This window comes from Gobio gobio, assembly GCF_949357685.1.
Source record: "Gobio gobio genome assembly, chromosome: 10".
In the NCBI taxonomy this organism is placed as follows: Eukaryota; Metazoa; Chordata; class Actinopteri; order Cypriniformes; family Gobionidae; genus Gobio; species Gobio gobio.
This window is the reverse complement of record NC_137116.1, coordinates 44,172,924-44,188,763: the sequence shown is the minus strand read 5'-3', so window position 1 is coordinate 44,188,763 and position 15,840 is coordinate 44,172,924. Positions and strand designations below refer to the sequence as shown.

At 39.2% G+C, this 15,840-nt stretch overlaps 1 protein-coding gene across 2 annotated transcripts in view; it reads left to right on the top strand.

The window, feature by feature from the left end:
• Positions 1–15,619, top strand: part of csnk1g2b (casein kinase 1, gamma 2b) — a 40,807-nt gene extending 25,188 nt beyond the window's left edge. Inside the window, exons 4-12 of one of the 2 annotated variants that reach the window (XM_079826741.1) lie at positions 4,580–4,728; positions 4,923–5,157; positions 5,429–5,514; positions 7,310–7,394; positions 7,484–7,632; positions 7,783–7,863; positions 10,160–10,261; positions 13,866–13,972; positions 14,513–15,619. In XM_079826741.1, the coding sequence (XP_079682867.1) occupies positions 4,580–4,728; positions 4,923–5,157; positions 5,429–5,514; positions 7,310–7,394; positions 7,484–7,632; positions 7,783–7,863; positions 10,160–10,261; positions 13,866–13,972; positions 14,513–14,567 (1,049 nt within the window). In that variant the 3' untranslated portion in view covers positions 14,568–15,619. The remainder of the gene's footprint in view (positions 1–4,579; positions 4,729–4,922; positions 5,158–5,428; positions 5,515–7,309; positions 7,395–7,483; positions 7,633–7,782; positions 7,864–10,159; positions 10,262–13,865; positions 13,973–14,512) is intronic. The other variant, XM_079826742.1, reaches the window with a different exon arrangement.
• The last annotated feature ends 221 nt before the right edge of the window (positions 15,620–15,840 follow it).

The following is a 15,840-nucleotide window of genomic DNA, read 5'->3' as shown; positions in this document are numbered from 1 at the left end:
ATGTTAGGATACTTCTCGGGGTGTATTGCTCTTTCTAATTGCGCTCCATAATTTAATGTCACAATCCCACTTTTATCATAAATAGGATCTTTGCTTTACCCATCAACAGTTTTGCACCTTGAATGCCATGCACTCTTATCCCTCTGTCAATTATTTAGAGCATGAGGCGTTTTAAAGTGCAACGAAGGAGAAATTGCTGCTGTGTTCGCTTGTGTAACTTGTTTTAAATAGCTTGTGTTTAAATTTTTAATTGCTATTGTGCTGCTGATTAAAGCTTTCGAGTTATTTTTAGCTGAGTTGCTTTGTCTGACTGTGACTTGGTTAGTGGCTTTTCAATCGTTGCGTTCAATCTCTGACATTTGGGAAAAACGGGGTCATGACACTCTGCAGTTCAGGCTGTGGATGTTTTATGCAGCAGGACAGATAACGCAAACCCTCTCATCTCCTGAATCACACTGGGACCTGTGCCGGGCGGAACGATCACGTTTCAGTCCCTGATTCTTCTCCACTGTCCCGCTAATGGAATCAGGGCCTTGTTGTTCTCCTGCTGCATGCTGAATCTTTAATATGCAAGCATTCATTCGGGCATGTGTGCTAACTTTGAAATTCCAGTGCGTCTGCGCTGAGAGGACATGTGTTTGATGAACAATGAGTTGTGTTGTTTTCACTCAGGCTCTGTTAGTGATGTGAGCAAGTGGGGTTTTGAAATGGCAGAAAAATCTCCTTGTTGAACTGTAGCGTCACTGCACAGAGGTTTTTAAAAGTGGAACGGTGTGCCACAGAAAAAAAGCCCACAACAATTGCTCTATCCAAAATCAAATACTTCCCTACCATTTAGTTTGCAAGAACAGTATGCTAAATGAGTATGTCTGAATACATAGTAATTGAAAGCAGTAGGCGAGAAGTACCCGGATGACGTACTAGATTCTGAAGTGTGCTTTCAATGGACACTTTATTATCCCATGAGGCCACACGAGAGGATTTATACATGAAAGTGAAGCGACGCAACTGACGCTGGTGTCACGTGACAGTAACAACATGGTGGATGTAGTAAGTCAGAATTTCATTCATACTGCCCATATTCATACTGTAAATTACATATTTTTTAAACCGTCGTGAAGTGCATTTAAATTCAAATGTAGTACCTACTCAGACAGTATGCAATTTCAGATGCAACAAATAGCTTTGAGAAACTCTAGCAGTTTTTTTTAATTACTTTTGCTGTCAATATTTCATATTGTCCATCATAATTTTGTGATGCCTAAATTGAATTGACAAAAAATATTGATTTGAGTTTTGTTTAAGTGTTTTTTTTTTCCTTCAGATTATTATTAGCATTTTATCAGTTATATGCCATAACATAACAATAATTATCCAATTATAGGTATTAGATAGAATGTTAATATCGGTTAATTCCTAAATGAGACATTATAGTGACTTGTTTGTACAAAAGTATTCAAATATTTTTATGGTCTCTGTAGTTACTGCACATCACAGGCCCTTCTGTTGTGCAGCTTTTGCTGCGTTCCAGGCAGGTTTTTTGAGCCCGTTAGTTACGACCTTTTAAACCACGACTCATGACTTTGTGGCGTTCCAGGCAAAGTCACGCCAAACTACCTGAGCGCAAGGAATTGTGGTAGTTAGATATAAACAAAGCATGGCGGATCGTACGGGGCTTATGCTCATTTACAATAATTTCTAGGGCTGTAATCAACCAAAGAAAATCTTGGTCGACTGAAGTCCGGAAATTGTCGACTAAAAATGACGTTAGGGAAAAAAAACGTTAAATGAATTAGCTGCGCACTGTGCGCAGTACTTGGTAGCCTTGTTGTCTGCCTAAATGAATTCTAAATAAACATAAAAAGCTAGTAGGCTATTTGCAGTATATTAAATAGTTTTTGAGCGGATTATTTTGCACTGAAGTGAGTCTGACACACGAGTCTGTCGGCTCTGACAGCGTTGCATCACTTGCACCTGCGCAATTTCATAGCCTATGACTTCCGAAAATATAGTACTATGTTGTAAACTAGTGATATCATCACAAGAACTTTTGAGGAATTTGCAACATAATTTAGACAATTGTTTTTGTCATATGTATTATAATAACTGACAGACACTATCATTTTAGCCGCTCTGTGCAGCTCGAACAAATGAGCTCAGCTCAGCTTCGCGGCTGAGACACGAATAGACTATAACTTAAAGCTTTTACTCTTAAACACAAAATTCACGTCCACTTTAATAAAAAAGGAATATTTATTAAACAAGCCAGATCAAGAGCAGAAAAAACGCTCTCACAATTAAATAAATACAGCAAACTAGCCTACCGGTACTTCAATCTGCCTCTCTTCGCCAGTGGGTTGGGCTAATCCAAAAGAAAAGAAAATAAGGGTGTTCTGAAGACAGACTGTTACCTGTGAAACAGGGGTGGTCTGAAAACACCCCCATTAGCAATTAGTGCTTTCCACCTGAAAAACATACACATGAGGGGAAGCGTCACAACACCATGCTTCAGTCGTGCCACGAAAGTGGATCTGTACTGTCATGAAATGAACACGACGCAGCAAAACTAATGATAAAAAAATCGGCCAATCAGAATTTTGGTCGTGCCAGAACGTAACGACTAATAATCGAATGGGAGATTACAGCCCTAATCATTTCTATCGCCAAATGTGCTACTCCTTGCTTATTTGAGGGAAATGCGGGGGGAAAAACGGTGCATAAGGCAAGAGAAGCTGTTATACCTTTTATTATTTGTGTACGACTTTCATAAACACAGCATCCGTTGGGGCTGCCATTTTTGTATCGTCTATGTGACGTCAGAGCGTGTAACTGGGAGTACATCGATCTAGTACGAGTTCATGGGTGGGAAGTCACGGTTTTTACTGCCGTTCCAGTGCACTTTCACGGGTAGAAGGTTGGAAAAACACTGGTTACGGGTTGCCTGGAACGCAGCATTTCTTTGCATATTGCATGGATAAAATGGACTGTGCTTTCTTTCATAGCCCTGCTTTCTGTCACTGTAATAATTATTCAATTTTTTCATTTCTTTGGTATAATTTGAAACACTTTAAGAACTTGCAAAGGCCTTGTTTACAATTCAGGGAAGTGTTCTAGCTGCGCATGGTTGTAATTTTCCTCCCTCTGATTGCCGAGTTGGCGTTGGGTTTAAACCTCGGATCTGGTGCTTTGATGAGTCAGCTTCCTGGCTGCAGTCTTGCCACGGGCACATCCATCATTGCTGTGGTTTCCAAACAGATCCGGCTGGCTAAAGTGCAGGCAGGTGTTTGCGCGTGTTCGGCACCCCCACCCGTGGGAATGACGCTTGCTCGATCAGGTAAATCCTTCTATAATCCCCCCTGGAGCTGGGCTTTCCTAGGCTCGTTGTCTCAGTGCGTGTCATGTGCCTCTGCATCTGACCATTGGGCCAAAGCACGCACACGTGGGATCTGGCACAGGCGACCTGGAATTGAATTGGAAGTTGACTGGCATTGGGCAGCAGTTAAGAACTGTGTGTCCTTGAGGTCTTGTTTTGTGGAGTCACAGTTTTTTTGGGACAGCATAAAAAAAACCTAATCCTGCACAACACCTGTTATTTGTACCAGACTATTTGCTTTGGTCTGTAACAATGCACTTTAACACTAGAACTACCAAGACGGTCATTTTCACCATTTTATATTTTTCAATGTAATAATTTATTATAATATATTTTATTAAATATTTTTTCTTATTAAGAAATGTATTAACCTGGTAAATTTTAATAATTTTTTTTTAATTTAGATATTTATTATTTACATATATTCACACATTTGAAGGATTTTTTTTGATAAAAAGTTGATAAAAGTTTGCTATATATAATTTTTTTTAATTTTTTTTAGATTTAGTCATTTCTGAAGTTATTTACTCTGTACTATCACGTCCATCTCCACGTTTAATAGCGGCAGCAGGTCAGAAAGTTTGACAAAGAGCTCTTTGCTCTTTGATTGAACGGCCATTCCCAACCATAAATGCTGTTTTGCATAATTGTGGTAGAAATTGAAAATGTGTGTGTGTGTGTCTATATATATATATAGCTTCAGCTGATATATCACCCACTTCTACTGTGCTATATATTAGAAGTCTCAATGGAAGCAAAACAGTCCTGTTGAATGATATTCAAGTCATCAGTCCCCCCTTCATTAACCTTTCAGAGTCATGCCCATAGTCTGTGCTCTGAGTACTTACTGTGGGAGAGATCGTGCTATGTGCACAGGATAGATCAGCTGTTTTACAGTGCTCTGTAAACTCTGTGAGCACAAGATAGTCATGGCTTTAATGAATTGCATGATGTGCTCTCTCTCCCAGGGCTTGTTAGTCATGTTTTGTTCAAGGTGTTGTCATTATGGGTCTTGTCAGAGACTGTGGCCTCTACTGACTGTGAACAGGAGGCTAAACATTTGGTGCTGTTAAGAAAATAATAATGCAAAATGGTTTCCCTAAAGGACAAAAGCTTTAAATGTAAAAGTCAAAGTTGGAGATGTGAGATGTGAGATTCTACGTTTTTATTTCACTGGGTTGTTATATGATCATTTTGTCTTTGCAGAGGGAGTTCCTCAGGTCTTCTACTTCGGGCCTTGCGGGAAGTACAACGCTATGGTTCTGGAACTGCTTGGGCCCAGTCTGGAGGACCTGTTTGACCTCTGCGACCGCACTTTCTCCCTCAAGACCGTCCTAATGATAGCTATTCAACTGGTAAGCATCTGGTCAGAGAGCCAGTTAGCCTCTTTCAGCAGTTTTGGCTCGTCTCATACATTTCAGATTTCTTTTGGCTGTTTTCTAAATGATTTCTTGGAATCGTTCAGCTCTGTCATGTTTTTGTGGTATTTCTTTTATGTTTTTTGGTGCAGAATGTCCTCAACCGCAATCTTCCTTGTTTTTTTCCCCAGATAACACGGATGGAGTATGTTCACACACGGAGCTTGATATATCGAGACGTCAAGCCAGAGAATTTTTTGGTGGGGCGGCCGGGGTCCAAGAGGCAGCACACCATTCATATCATTGACTTCGGGCTTGCCAAAGAATACATAGACCCCGAGACCAAAAAACACATCCCATACCGAGAGCATAAGAGCCTGACTGGCACTGCCCGATATATGAGTATCAACACACATTTGGGAAAAGGTGTGCACTATAAACTCACATCTCCTTTGATTTTCCTTAGTTCATTTTCCGGATGTATTTTTTTTTATTTATTGATAGAAAGGGAAAAATAATAAAATCAGCAACCCACCTTTAATTACGTACATAATTTCAGTTTCCTGAGTGACTCATATTTATATAACCCACTTAATCATGACGTTTTAAATATATCTGTCTCATATTACAGCGAAAAATGTACCTGTTGCATCCATCAGTGTGACACATAACAGTTGTTGTTTTTCTTCCCCCTCAGAACAAAGCAGAAGGGACGACCTAGAAGCACTGGGCCACATGTTTATGTACTTCCTACGAGGCAGTTTGCCCTGGCAGGGCTTGAAGGTCTGTACTTTTCTACCTGCTAACAGTTTGTTCATCATTTCTTGAAAGGGTTTCTCCATTTTCATACATCGTCAATATTGAAATCACGATTATTTATAGGGGTCATGAACTGGCTTTTTACATTTTTTTATACTGTTGTCTGAGGTCAATTTATTGCGTTCGCGTGGTTTTTACATTCAAAAACATCATAATGAATAAGTAATAGGCTATTTTCTAACTTGGTTTTGAGGCTCTCTCCTGCACGCTCGGATTTTATGGGCGTGCCGCACTGAAGACTTGGAAGAAAACACCCACGGCTAGGATTGGATAACAGTTTTGCATATTTAATGAGCTTCTGCTGCCCCTGTCAGTGACAGCGTGTGGCAAACGGCAACCGGAATTAATCGCCCAGCCCACAGCCAGGGCTCGCAAAATGTCTTTATCAAACAAACACAATGATTCAGCCCGATCGATGAATATAACCGCGAACCGTACACACACACACACACACACACACACACACACACGCGCGCACGTAGCACGTATTGTAAATACTTTACAATAAAGAAAATAAAAATGGAAAACAGCCATCACAGCATATAGAAAAAAGAACAATAAAAGCATACAACATTTCAGCATATAAGAAAGACTGTTCAAAAGCTAGAGAAAAATTAAGTTTTTAAGTATGATTTAAAAGTGGTAATTGATTTCGCTAAGCTCACATGGACCGGGAGATTAATTTATAATTACGAGGAACTGTTTAAAAGTATTTTTTCAGAAGACCTAATTGCTCTAGAGGGAGAGTGAAAGAATGTAAAGAAGCTACTATGGGAGTAATATGGTCCCTTTTACTCGTACCAGTTTAAAGCCGTGTTGTTGCATTTTGCACCAATTGCAGGCGAGCTAACGCAGTCTGGGAAAAACTGTACAAAGAGTTACAATAGTTTTGAACCTTGCAACCTTTTTTTGCTGAATTAATAAAGTAATCCACAGCTTTCAGGGCTTTTTACATCCACGTGTACACTACTGCTCAAAGGTTTGGGGTTGAAAAGATGGCTGCATTTGATATTTGATCAAAAATACAGTATTTACTATTTTATTATATTTTAAAATGTTATTTATTCCTGTGATGACAAATCTGACTTTTCAGCAGCCATTACTGCAGTCTTCAGTGTCACATGATCCTTCAGAAAAAAAAATATTTTTTTTTCAGGATTGTTCGATCAATAGTTCAAATGGCAGCATTTATTAAAAAAAAAATTCAAAAAATTCCAACATTATAAATGTCTTTAACTGTCACTTTGGATCATTTTAATACATCCATGCTGAATAAAAGTCTTTAGCAAAAAATCTTACTGACCCCACATTTTTGAACGGTAGTGTAACCGAGAAGTGTGATGACATGGCAACAAATGCAGCTATCAGCTGCTCGTGTTGTTCTTCAGTTGCTCAGCCATGTGTCATAGTGTAATGAGTCACATGGCTGTAGCGGTTGCTTCTGAACGCACACAGGTGTTAGAAGCTGTGCATTTGCCTTCTAAAGTGCTCTCTCTCACACCATTGTTAATTCATCACTTAAATGGATTACATGGAAGGCACATGACAGTAGGGTGAGAAGGAAAAAGTACATGTAAAAAAAATAGTAACGCAATCTCGCTTTGTGCGTGCGTCATCACCTATTCAATAAAACTAGCCACAGGCAAAATCTTGCCCTGGAATTGTGTGTTGCTTATGCTTAATTACATTGCAGCCAGGCTTTTTTTTTGTCATTTGTGAGGAGTTTGTGGGTGTTAAATCATCTTTGTTTCCCAAACAGGCGGACACATTGAAAGAGCGATACCAGAAAATTGGCGACACCAAGCGAGCTACACCGATCGAAGTGCTATGTGAAAGTTTTCCAGGTTAGTGGCATGGATTTGCCTATGTCAAGCACAGTAGTGTGTGAAGTGTTTCCCTGAACTAATGCCTCTCCTGTTTTTACACACTGTAGAGGAGATGGCCACCTATCTGAGATATGTGAGAAGACTGGACTTCTTTGAGAAACCAGATTACGACTACTTGAGGAAGCTCTTCACAGACCTCTTCGACAGGAATGGCTACATCTTTGATTACGAGTACGACTGGGTCGGCAAGCCTCTCGTGAGTGTTTGTTTCCTCCGCAGGCACTTCCTCAATGCTTTTCTTGTGCATTTCAACTGTCAAACGCTTTTGTCATGCTAGTGTTGAGTTTGTTTGTAAGTGTATGCGTGTGTGAGACCTGCTCAACGGTGAGATCATTGTCTTTTTCAGCCTACACCTATAGGCCCCATCCCCACAGACACACCCCAGCCGAGCAGCAGAGACAAAGCACAACCCCAGACCAAAAACCAGGTGAGTTGGGTTCACAAATAAATTCCGTCAGGTGAGTATGTCCCACCTCAGGGTAGTACACTATATATATTAATCGCCCTAGATGGTCGTAGTGTACATCTGATTCGCTCCATTGCAGTGTAGGTGAGTCCAGGTTGATCTTACTCACTCAAACTATCATGGCCAGATACAACATACCCACTCCAGGCGAGTGTTCTGCCCACTTTTCCTCTTTTGACATGATCAATCAGAATAATAATCTAATGGACGTACAAATTGATGAGAGAGAAGTTGTTGTCAGAGGAGTTTTGTGTGATGTTACAGTTGTGCAACACACTTTCTGAGCATCATTCATGTGATTAATTAGTGGAATGGAAGGCTGGTTAGTTGTGCCTTGCTCGGTGTAAACAAATCTGTTTTAGTGGCCAGTTGCTTAGAGACAATGTTCCCTGCTGCTGAATCAAAATGCTTTTGGTTCAGCAGTGCTATCAGCACTGTCTGCACTTTCTGTAGAGCATAAATGTTCTGACTGGAGATGCTAAAAGGCCATAAATATGATGTTCCTGCATTCGTTTGTATTTGTCCTGATATAATGATGATTGACAATGTGGACAGAGCAAGAATGTCTGGATAATGTACTACCGTTCAAAAGTTTGGGATTTTTTTTAAGTTTAGTTTTTGAAGCATGTCTTATGCTCACCAAGGCTTCATGTATTTGATCAAAATAATGTAATATTGTGAAAAATTTAATTTAATATATTTTAAATGTAATTTATTCCAGTGGTGCAAAGCTGACTTTTCAGCAACCATTACTCTTGTCTTCAGTGTCACGTGATCCTTCAGATATCATTAACCTGATTTGGTGCTCAAGAAACATTTCTTATTATTATCAATGTTGAAACTGTGATACTTTTTTTCAAATAGAATAGCTTGTTTTAAAATAGAAATCTTTTGTAACATTTATAAATGTTTTACTGTCACTTATGATCAATTAAATGCATCCTTGCCGAATAAAAGTATACATTTCTTTAAGAAAAGAATCTTACCGACTGCAGACTTTTGAACGGTAGTGCATATTTCAAATTAGTCGCCTTCATTAAGCCATTCAGACACATTTCTTTGTCGCTCATCCATGTTCCAATGACATCACAAAATAAAATGTAGCCAAAATGTGCTTCCGTTCCCAATACCCATCCTCTAACAAACAGACAATGTTCTTTAATGCAACACAGAGCGCCACCCTGGAGATTTAGATTTCATTATGGCTCATCCATCCATTCCTGTGAAACTTTAAATAAAATGTATCAAATGTGTTCTGATTTACACCTATTGACATAGTTATGATTTTGCTTGGTGTATTAAAAACATAATGCTCTAAAGTCTTAAAAATCTCAGTTTAACCCCTGGTGATGAGTATCTCTGCATCCATTTCATGCTGCATAAGCATAAAATGAGCTTAACAGTCTGGTGGGAGATTATTGTATGTGTATGTGCCCCTCTGCTTGCACTTGCACGTCTTTTAAAAACTATGTTAAAGGAACACGGCGACTTTTTGGGACTTTAGCTTATTCACCGTATCCCCCAGAGAAAGATAAGTCCATACATACCATTCTCATCTCCGTGCGTGCCATAACTCTGTCCGATGCACCCACCGCTAGCCTAGCTTAGCACAAAGACTGGAGGTAAACGGCTCCAGCTAGCCTACTGCTCAATAAGTGACAAAATAACACCAACATTTTCCTATTTACATGTTGTGATGTGTATCGTTACATTGTGTACTAAGACCAACGGAAAATGAAAAGTTGCATTTGAGCAGTGGGCTAGATGGAACCGTTTACCTCCAGTCTTTGTGCTAAGCTAGGCTAGCGGTGGGTGCGTCAGACAGAGTTATGGCACGCACGGAGATGAGAATGGTATGTATGGGCTTATCTAACTCTGGGGGATACGGTAAAAAAGCTAAAGTCCCAAAAAGTCTGCGTGTTCCTTTAAGAGATGGTTGTGTTCATGTCATTATATGTAAACTCTCACATTGATTTCTAATAGATGCCTTTCTTAATTCTGCATTTTTGCTTTTATTTTTCTCTCACTCTGGTTTTTCTTTGTTTCCATTAGTTTGTGTCATACACTTATAACTTTTATATTAGTTATTGAGCAAGCTTCTGCATGTGAGATGTCTCCTTTTTAATGTTCAATTTTTTTCGTTTGTTTGTGTTTACTCACCCACCGGCCCCTTCCCATCATACCTCAAAATCTCCACCTCAACTCGCCCCATTATCCATGCTTTCCTACCCCAAAATGCTCTTCCACTGTCGATCAGTCACCTGAACCCAAAGGAAGTGAGTCCGAGCCCACTTCAGTGACCAATAAGGAGACTCTGGGGTCGCATCTCACTGCCGAGAGGCTGGGGGGTTCAGTGCAGGTACTTCTTGCCCGTGATGCTACTTTTTGAGTGAGCATGGCTGCTTCTCTATCTGCTTTTCTCGCACTCATTCATCTGTGACGCTCAGCTTGGCTCCTTTAGGCTCCGGACACACTACAGATGGCGGCAGTGCCGTTTCTTGGAGATACCATGCGTTTTAAATAGAAGCCATCAAGCGTTTTAGTTGGAGAGCAGCTCACGATGGGATAGGATCTAATGGATGCTGATAGATTTGAAAGAAAAACTCTTATGTGGTGAAGACACTTGATGAAACACATGTGCCACCTAGTGTTGGTTTTTGGAATGACATCCCGTTGTATGAACACAGGTCTTGTTTTTCATCTCGCATCTTGAGATTTAAAAAAAAAAATGAATTTAATCATCATCAGCACAGGGTTGTTATACTTTTGGGTCCCACTTTATATTGGGTGTCTTTAACTACGATGTACTAACATTTTAAATGAATCATTTGATACTATGCTTGTACTTATGTTTTGAAAAATACCTGCATGTAATTACATCTATAATTATTTTATTACATCTATAATTACACTGTTGATCCTTCCCTTACACCTTAACCCACCCCTGAACCCACCCATACTACCAAACCTGTGCCTAACCGTACCCGTATCCCAACTCAGTAGCAGCAAAAGTGTTTTGCAATACAACATGAACACAGTAAGTACATTGTACTTATTTTTTGATACATTTTTTGAGTACTTAGTAGTTAAAGACACACCTAATATACTGTAAAGTGTGACCTAGTTTCGAATGTATCATTTATTTTTATTTTTTCAATTTAGTTTTCGTTTTCAGTCTGTTGTTTCAGAGATCCTTTCCATCCCTTTTTTAGTGCCAAAGTTAATGCACTAGCGCTAGTTTTACTGCTATCTAGAGGTATTGACACTGCCTTAGCACAAAGATGTCAATTGCTCAAGTTTTACAAAATGGCTTTCATAGTGGTTGACTATCATTCCAAACAAACACCTAAAAAAGTATTTTGAAAATAGGAATGTTGCAATATATAGTCACATGTGTTCTACCTAAAGTCATTAATGTCTCATTTGAATGATCACATATTCATTTTATAGGCCTATGCACATCTGTGCAGGAAACAGGATGTTTTCAAAAGTTATTTTAGCCTACAGAGGAGATGTATATGGGGAAAATAATTATTTGACCCCCTGCTGATTTTGTAAGTTTGCCAATTTACAAAGAAATTATTGTAGGTTGCTTTTCACCTATAGAGACAGAATATCAACCAAAAAACATTATATAGAGGTTATAAATTGATTAGCATTTGATCAAGTGAAATAAGTACATGATCCCCTACCAACCAGCAAGAATTCTGCCTCCCACAGATTGGTTATGTGCCCATGTGGAACACAGATTACTCCTGTGCCTGTCACTTTAAGAAAGTGCTCCTAATATCCTAATATGGATATACTCCTAATATGTGTATAAAAGATACCTGTCCACAGAATCTGTGTCTTCCATTCCAACCTCTCTCCACCACCATGGGCAAGACCAGTCAAAGGAGCAAGAGCTGTCAAAGGAAGAAATACAAAGTCAATCGCCCTTGGTCTGGAGCTCCATGCAAGATCTCGACCTGATCATGGGAAAGTTCAAGTTCCGTTTATTTATATAGCACTTCTAAAACAGCCACACAACTGACCAAAGTGCTGTACACTGGATCAGATTAAAGAAAAATATAAAACGATAAACAGCTAAAACACAGACCCCAGTTTAAACAAAACTAAATGAATATAAAGAATACAAATCCAAGAAAGCAAGATAAAGACATTCAAACATAAAACGCAACAAAAACTATAAAGAAAATTAATTATAAGCTATGGACAGATGCGTTTTTAGAAGAGACTTATTAGTGGTCAAGGAAGGGGCTAACCTAATTTCTGGAGGCAAATTTCTCCCAGCCACAGAAGACGCTCTATCCCCTCTGCGTTTGAGTCTGGAATGTGGAACTAAAAGAAGGTTCTGGTTGCTGGATCTCAAACTTCTGGAAGGAGTATGAGGTTGCACCAATTCAGATAAATATATGGGAGCTAAATCATGTGAAGATACACAGGCACCATCTTGCTTCCTATTAAGCCAAGAGAGGCAGATGGGACCACAGTCACCAAGCAAACCTTTAGTTATACACTATGCCGCAATAGATTGAAATCCTGCAGCGCCTGCAAGGTCCCGCTGCTCAAGAAGGCACATGTACAGGCCTGAAGTTTGGCCAATATGGCTATATGGCTAATTTTGCCCTTCATGACAACTGTGAGGGGGTAAATTTTTTTATTAAAGTTCTGCATAATTAAGGGCGTGGCCACTTTGAGTGACAGGTGGATAGCCATTTATCTGCTGTCTGTTAGTCATCGCGTCACTACAGCTCTGCCCACGTCCCGTCTTTTTGCTCATTTTCTGTTATCCAGGAGTGACGCGTGATGGCAATGGCCATCTCGTCCATACTTTGCGCTTCAGAGCGGCTCATCAGAATCCTATGGGTGACGTCACGGACACTACGTCCATATTTCTTTTTACAGTCTATGGCACAGAGGTGGAAACTTTTTGCTTTGGGGCTGTTTCTCTGCTCAGGGTACAGGTCAACTTCACCGCATTGAGGGGCCGTTGGACGAGGCCATGTACCATAAAATCTTGGACGAGAATCTTCTTCCCTCAGCCAGAACACTGAAGATGGGTCTTCCAGCATGACAATGACCCAAAACATACCGCCATGGCAACAAAGGAGCGGCTCAAGAAGCAGCACATTAAGGTCATGGAGTGGCCTAGCCAGTCTCCAGACCTTAATCCAATAGAAAATCTGCGGAGGGAGCTGACACTTCGAGTTGACAAGCGACAGCCAAGATACCTTAAGGATTTAGAGAGGATCTGTAAAGAGGAGTGAACCAAAATCCCTCCTGAGATGTGTGCAAACCTGGGGACCAACTACATGAAACGGCTTACCTCTGTGCTTGCCAGCAAGGGTTGCTCCACCAAGTACTAAGTCGTGTTTTGTTGGTGATCAAATACTTACTTCACCTACTGAAGTGCAAATTAATTTATAACCATTATATGATGTTTTTTTCCCCAGGATTTTCTGGTTGATATTCTGTCTATCTGTTAAAATAAGCCTACCATAAAAAGTATAGACCCTTTGTTTTTTTGTAAGTGGGCAAACTTACAAAATCAGCAGAGGATCGAATAATTATTTTCCCCACTGTACATATTATGAACTATTGATTCATCATCAAGACATTTAATAGTGTGTATAATAGTATAATCATAAAGAATGATTGTTTTGGTTGCAAAGGGGGGTTTTAGTAAGTACTTGTACTGAGTATCAAAGGTTATTTCGATGAAATGACAGTCAGCGCATGTGTTTATTAGAGTATATCACATACTCTGAAAGAAGTGTGATCTTTGGGTCTAAATCTCCAATCTTCTATGTTTACATTTTTCAGTACTTCTCTATTATAGGACACACATGATTCTTGTGTGAATTAAGACTTTCTAATTTCACATATGATGTAAAGAAAATGCTTTAGTTCTGGTGATTTGTATGAAATGTTTATATTGTTTCTGTCTGTGCTATCCTCAGGTCATGAGCTCCACAAATGGAGAGCTAAACACAGACGACCCGACCGCAGGACACTCCAATGCTCCCATCACCGCACCTGCTGAGGTAGAGGTGGCAGACGACACAAAGTAAGTCCCCCAAATGTGTTCCTACTACCGGATTCCCCGACTGACTATAGATTTTGAAATGTAATCACAAATGGGATGTAAACCTGGTTAAAAAAAGTTTTCTTTCTGTTTTAAAATGAATGTTTGAATCCAAATGGCAGATAATAATGCATCATATCAGTTGCTGACACTTGCATCCGAGCATTATTTTCTTTATATTTTTATTATCCCTGTATTTGGTTGATAATGAATCATAACAGGCAAATGAATCACTGTTAAATGAACTACTTGAGAACACTCGACTGCTGTCTTCACTCCCATTGGTTGCAAGTTCTCATTTGCATAAACGTGTCACAATGCTGGATATGCCAATTTTGCATCACTGTAGCTCGTCAACTCTAATTGAAAATGAATTATGTATGTTCATTTTGTGACATGTATGAATGTCCCTGGACTGATTTAATGCTCCTCAGCGCTCTCCAATTTATAACCTAATTCCACTTATCAAGACACTTGAATTTTGTTGTCTTTTCGTAATGTTTTGCTCTGGTTTTCTTTCAGGTGCTGTTGTTTTTTTAAGAGAAGAAAGAGGAAAGCTCTTCAAAGGCACAAGTGAAGCTCACTCTTTGAAAAGAACTTGATACATTCTGGTCACTGTTAAGTTTGAAATGCAAGAAAATACACAGATCTCTCTCTTTCTCTTTCTCTCTCTCTCTCTCTCTCTCTCTCTGTCTATCTCTCTCTCTCTCTCTCTCTGTTCCCATTACACTTTCTTTCATAGATGCTTCACCACTTAATGGAGTTCAAAGGAATGTTGTTGACTGTCCAACAGACTCTGGTTCCTTGAAAAAAGAGAATAAATGAAGATATATGATACAAGATCTGTAAAAAAGAATAAAAAAAGATCACACATAAACATTCAAAAAGATGAAAAGAACTTGATGATATGAGTAACTGATTATATACGAACCTCAGTGGTGTGAACTCAAAAAAGATGCTGTTTGACATGTTGTATACTAGATTCCATGCAGAGCATTTATTGTTCATTGATCAGGGGATGAAACATCAGTGAACGGATGATTTAAGTTTTCTTAGAAATAACTCTTATTTGTGACAATAACGTGAGGGCAGGAGTCGCCTCTGCACTGGGAATGAACCCCACCAAATTACAAAATAACAGGACACATTTCATCTCAACCAGACTCTGGAGTCTTTTTTTTTTTTTCTGTGATTTTATTTTATTGTTTATTTTTTTTGACAGGAATCCCTGGGTTGTAAAGCAGTTGATGTGTCCTGGGAATGTTTTCTTTTTGTTGTTGTCTTTTTTAAATATAAATTCTTCCATTTTTTTCTGTCATTATGGACTCTGTAGCACAGTTACTGGCCTCAGGTACTGTGGGCGATGGAGAGACAAATGGATGTTATTCTCTTGTCGTTGTTGTCATTGCACTTTTGGGAAAAGAAGAGAATTGCAATGAAGCGATGAGGAGAAACGTCTGACAATATAAACTGATGTCGGAACGTTCCCGCACAGAGCTGATATCTGTTCAAGGACCGTTAAAGGAAAAGAAGAAGAAAAAATGTACTTCAGTTTTATTTCTCACATCAAAATTTATTTACCAGGAAATCATAGTTTGTGCCTTTCCAAGTAAAATGTTTAAAATTTAATCAAGTCTCCTGCACTGACATTTTTTGAGTGATAGTATTGTTTTTTTTTAACGTATGCATGTGACATAATGGTTATGAATGTTGTTGCAGATCTGTGTTTTGAACAGCTCCAGTGTTTTCACCTTGTACCTCGTATGGCTTATGTTGTATAATTCTCAGCTTAAGGTGTGTTTTAATTTTACAGTTCTAAATCAATTATTGTTTAAAAGTATTTAATATAA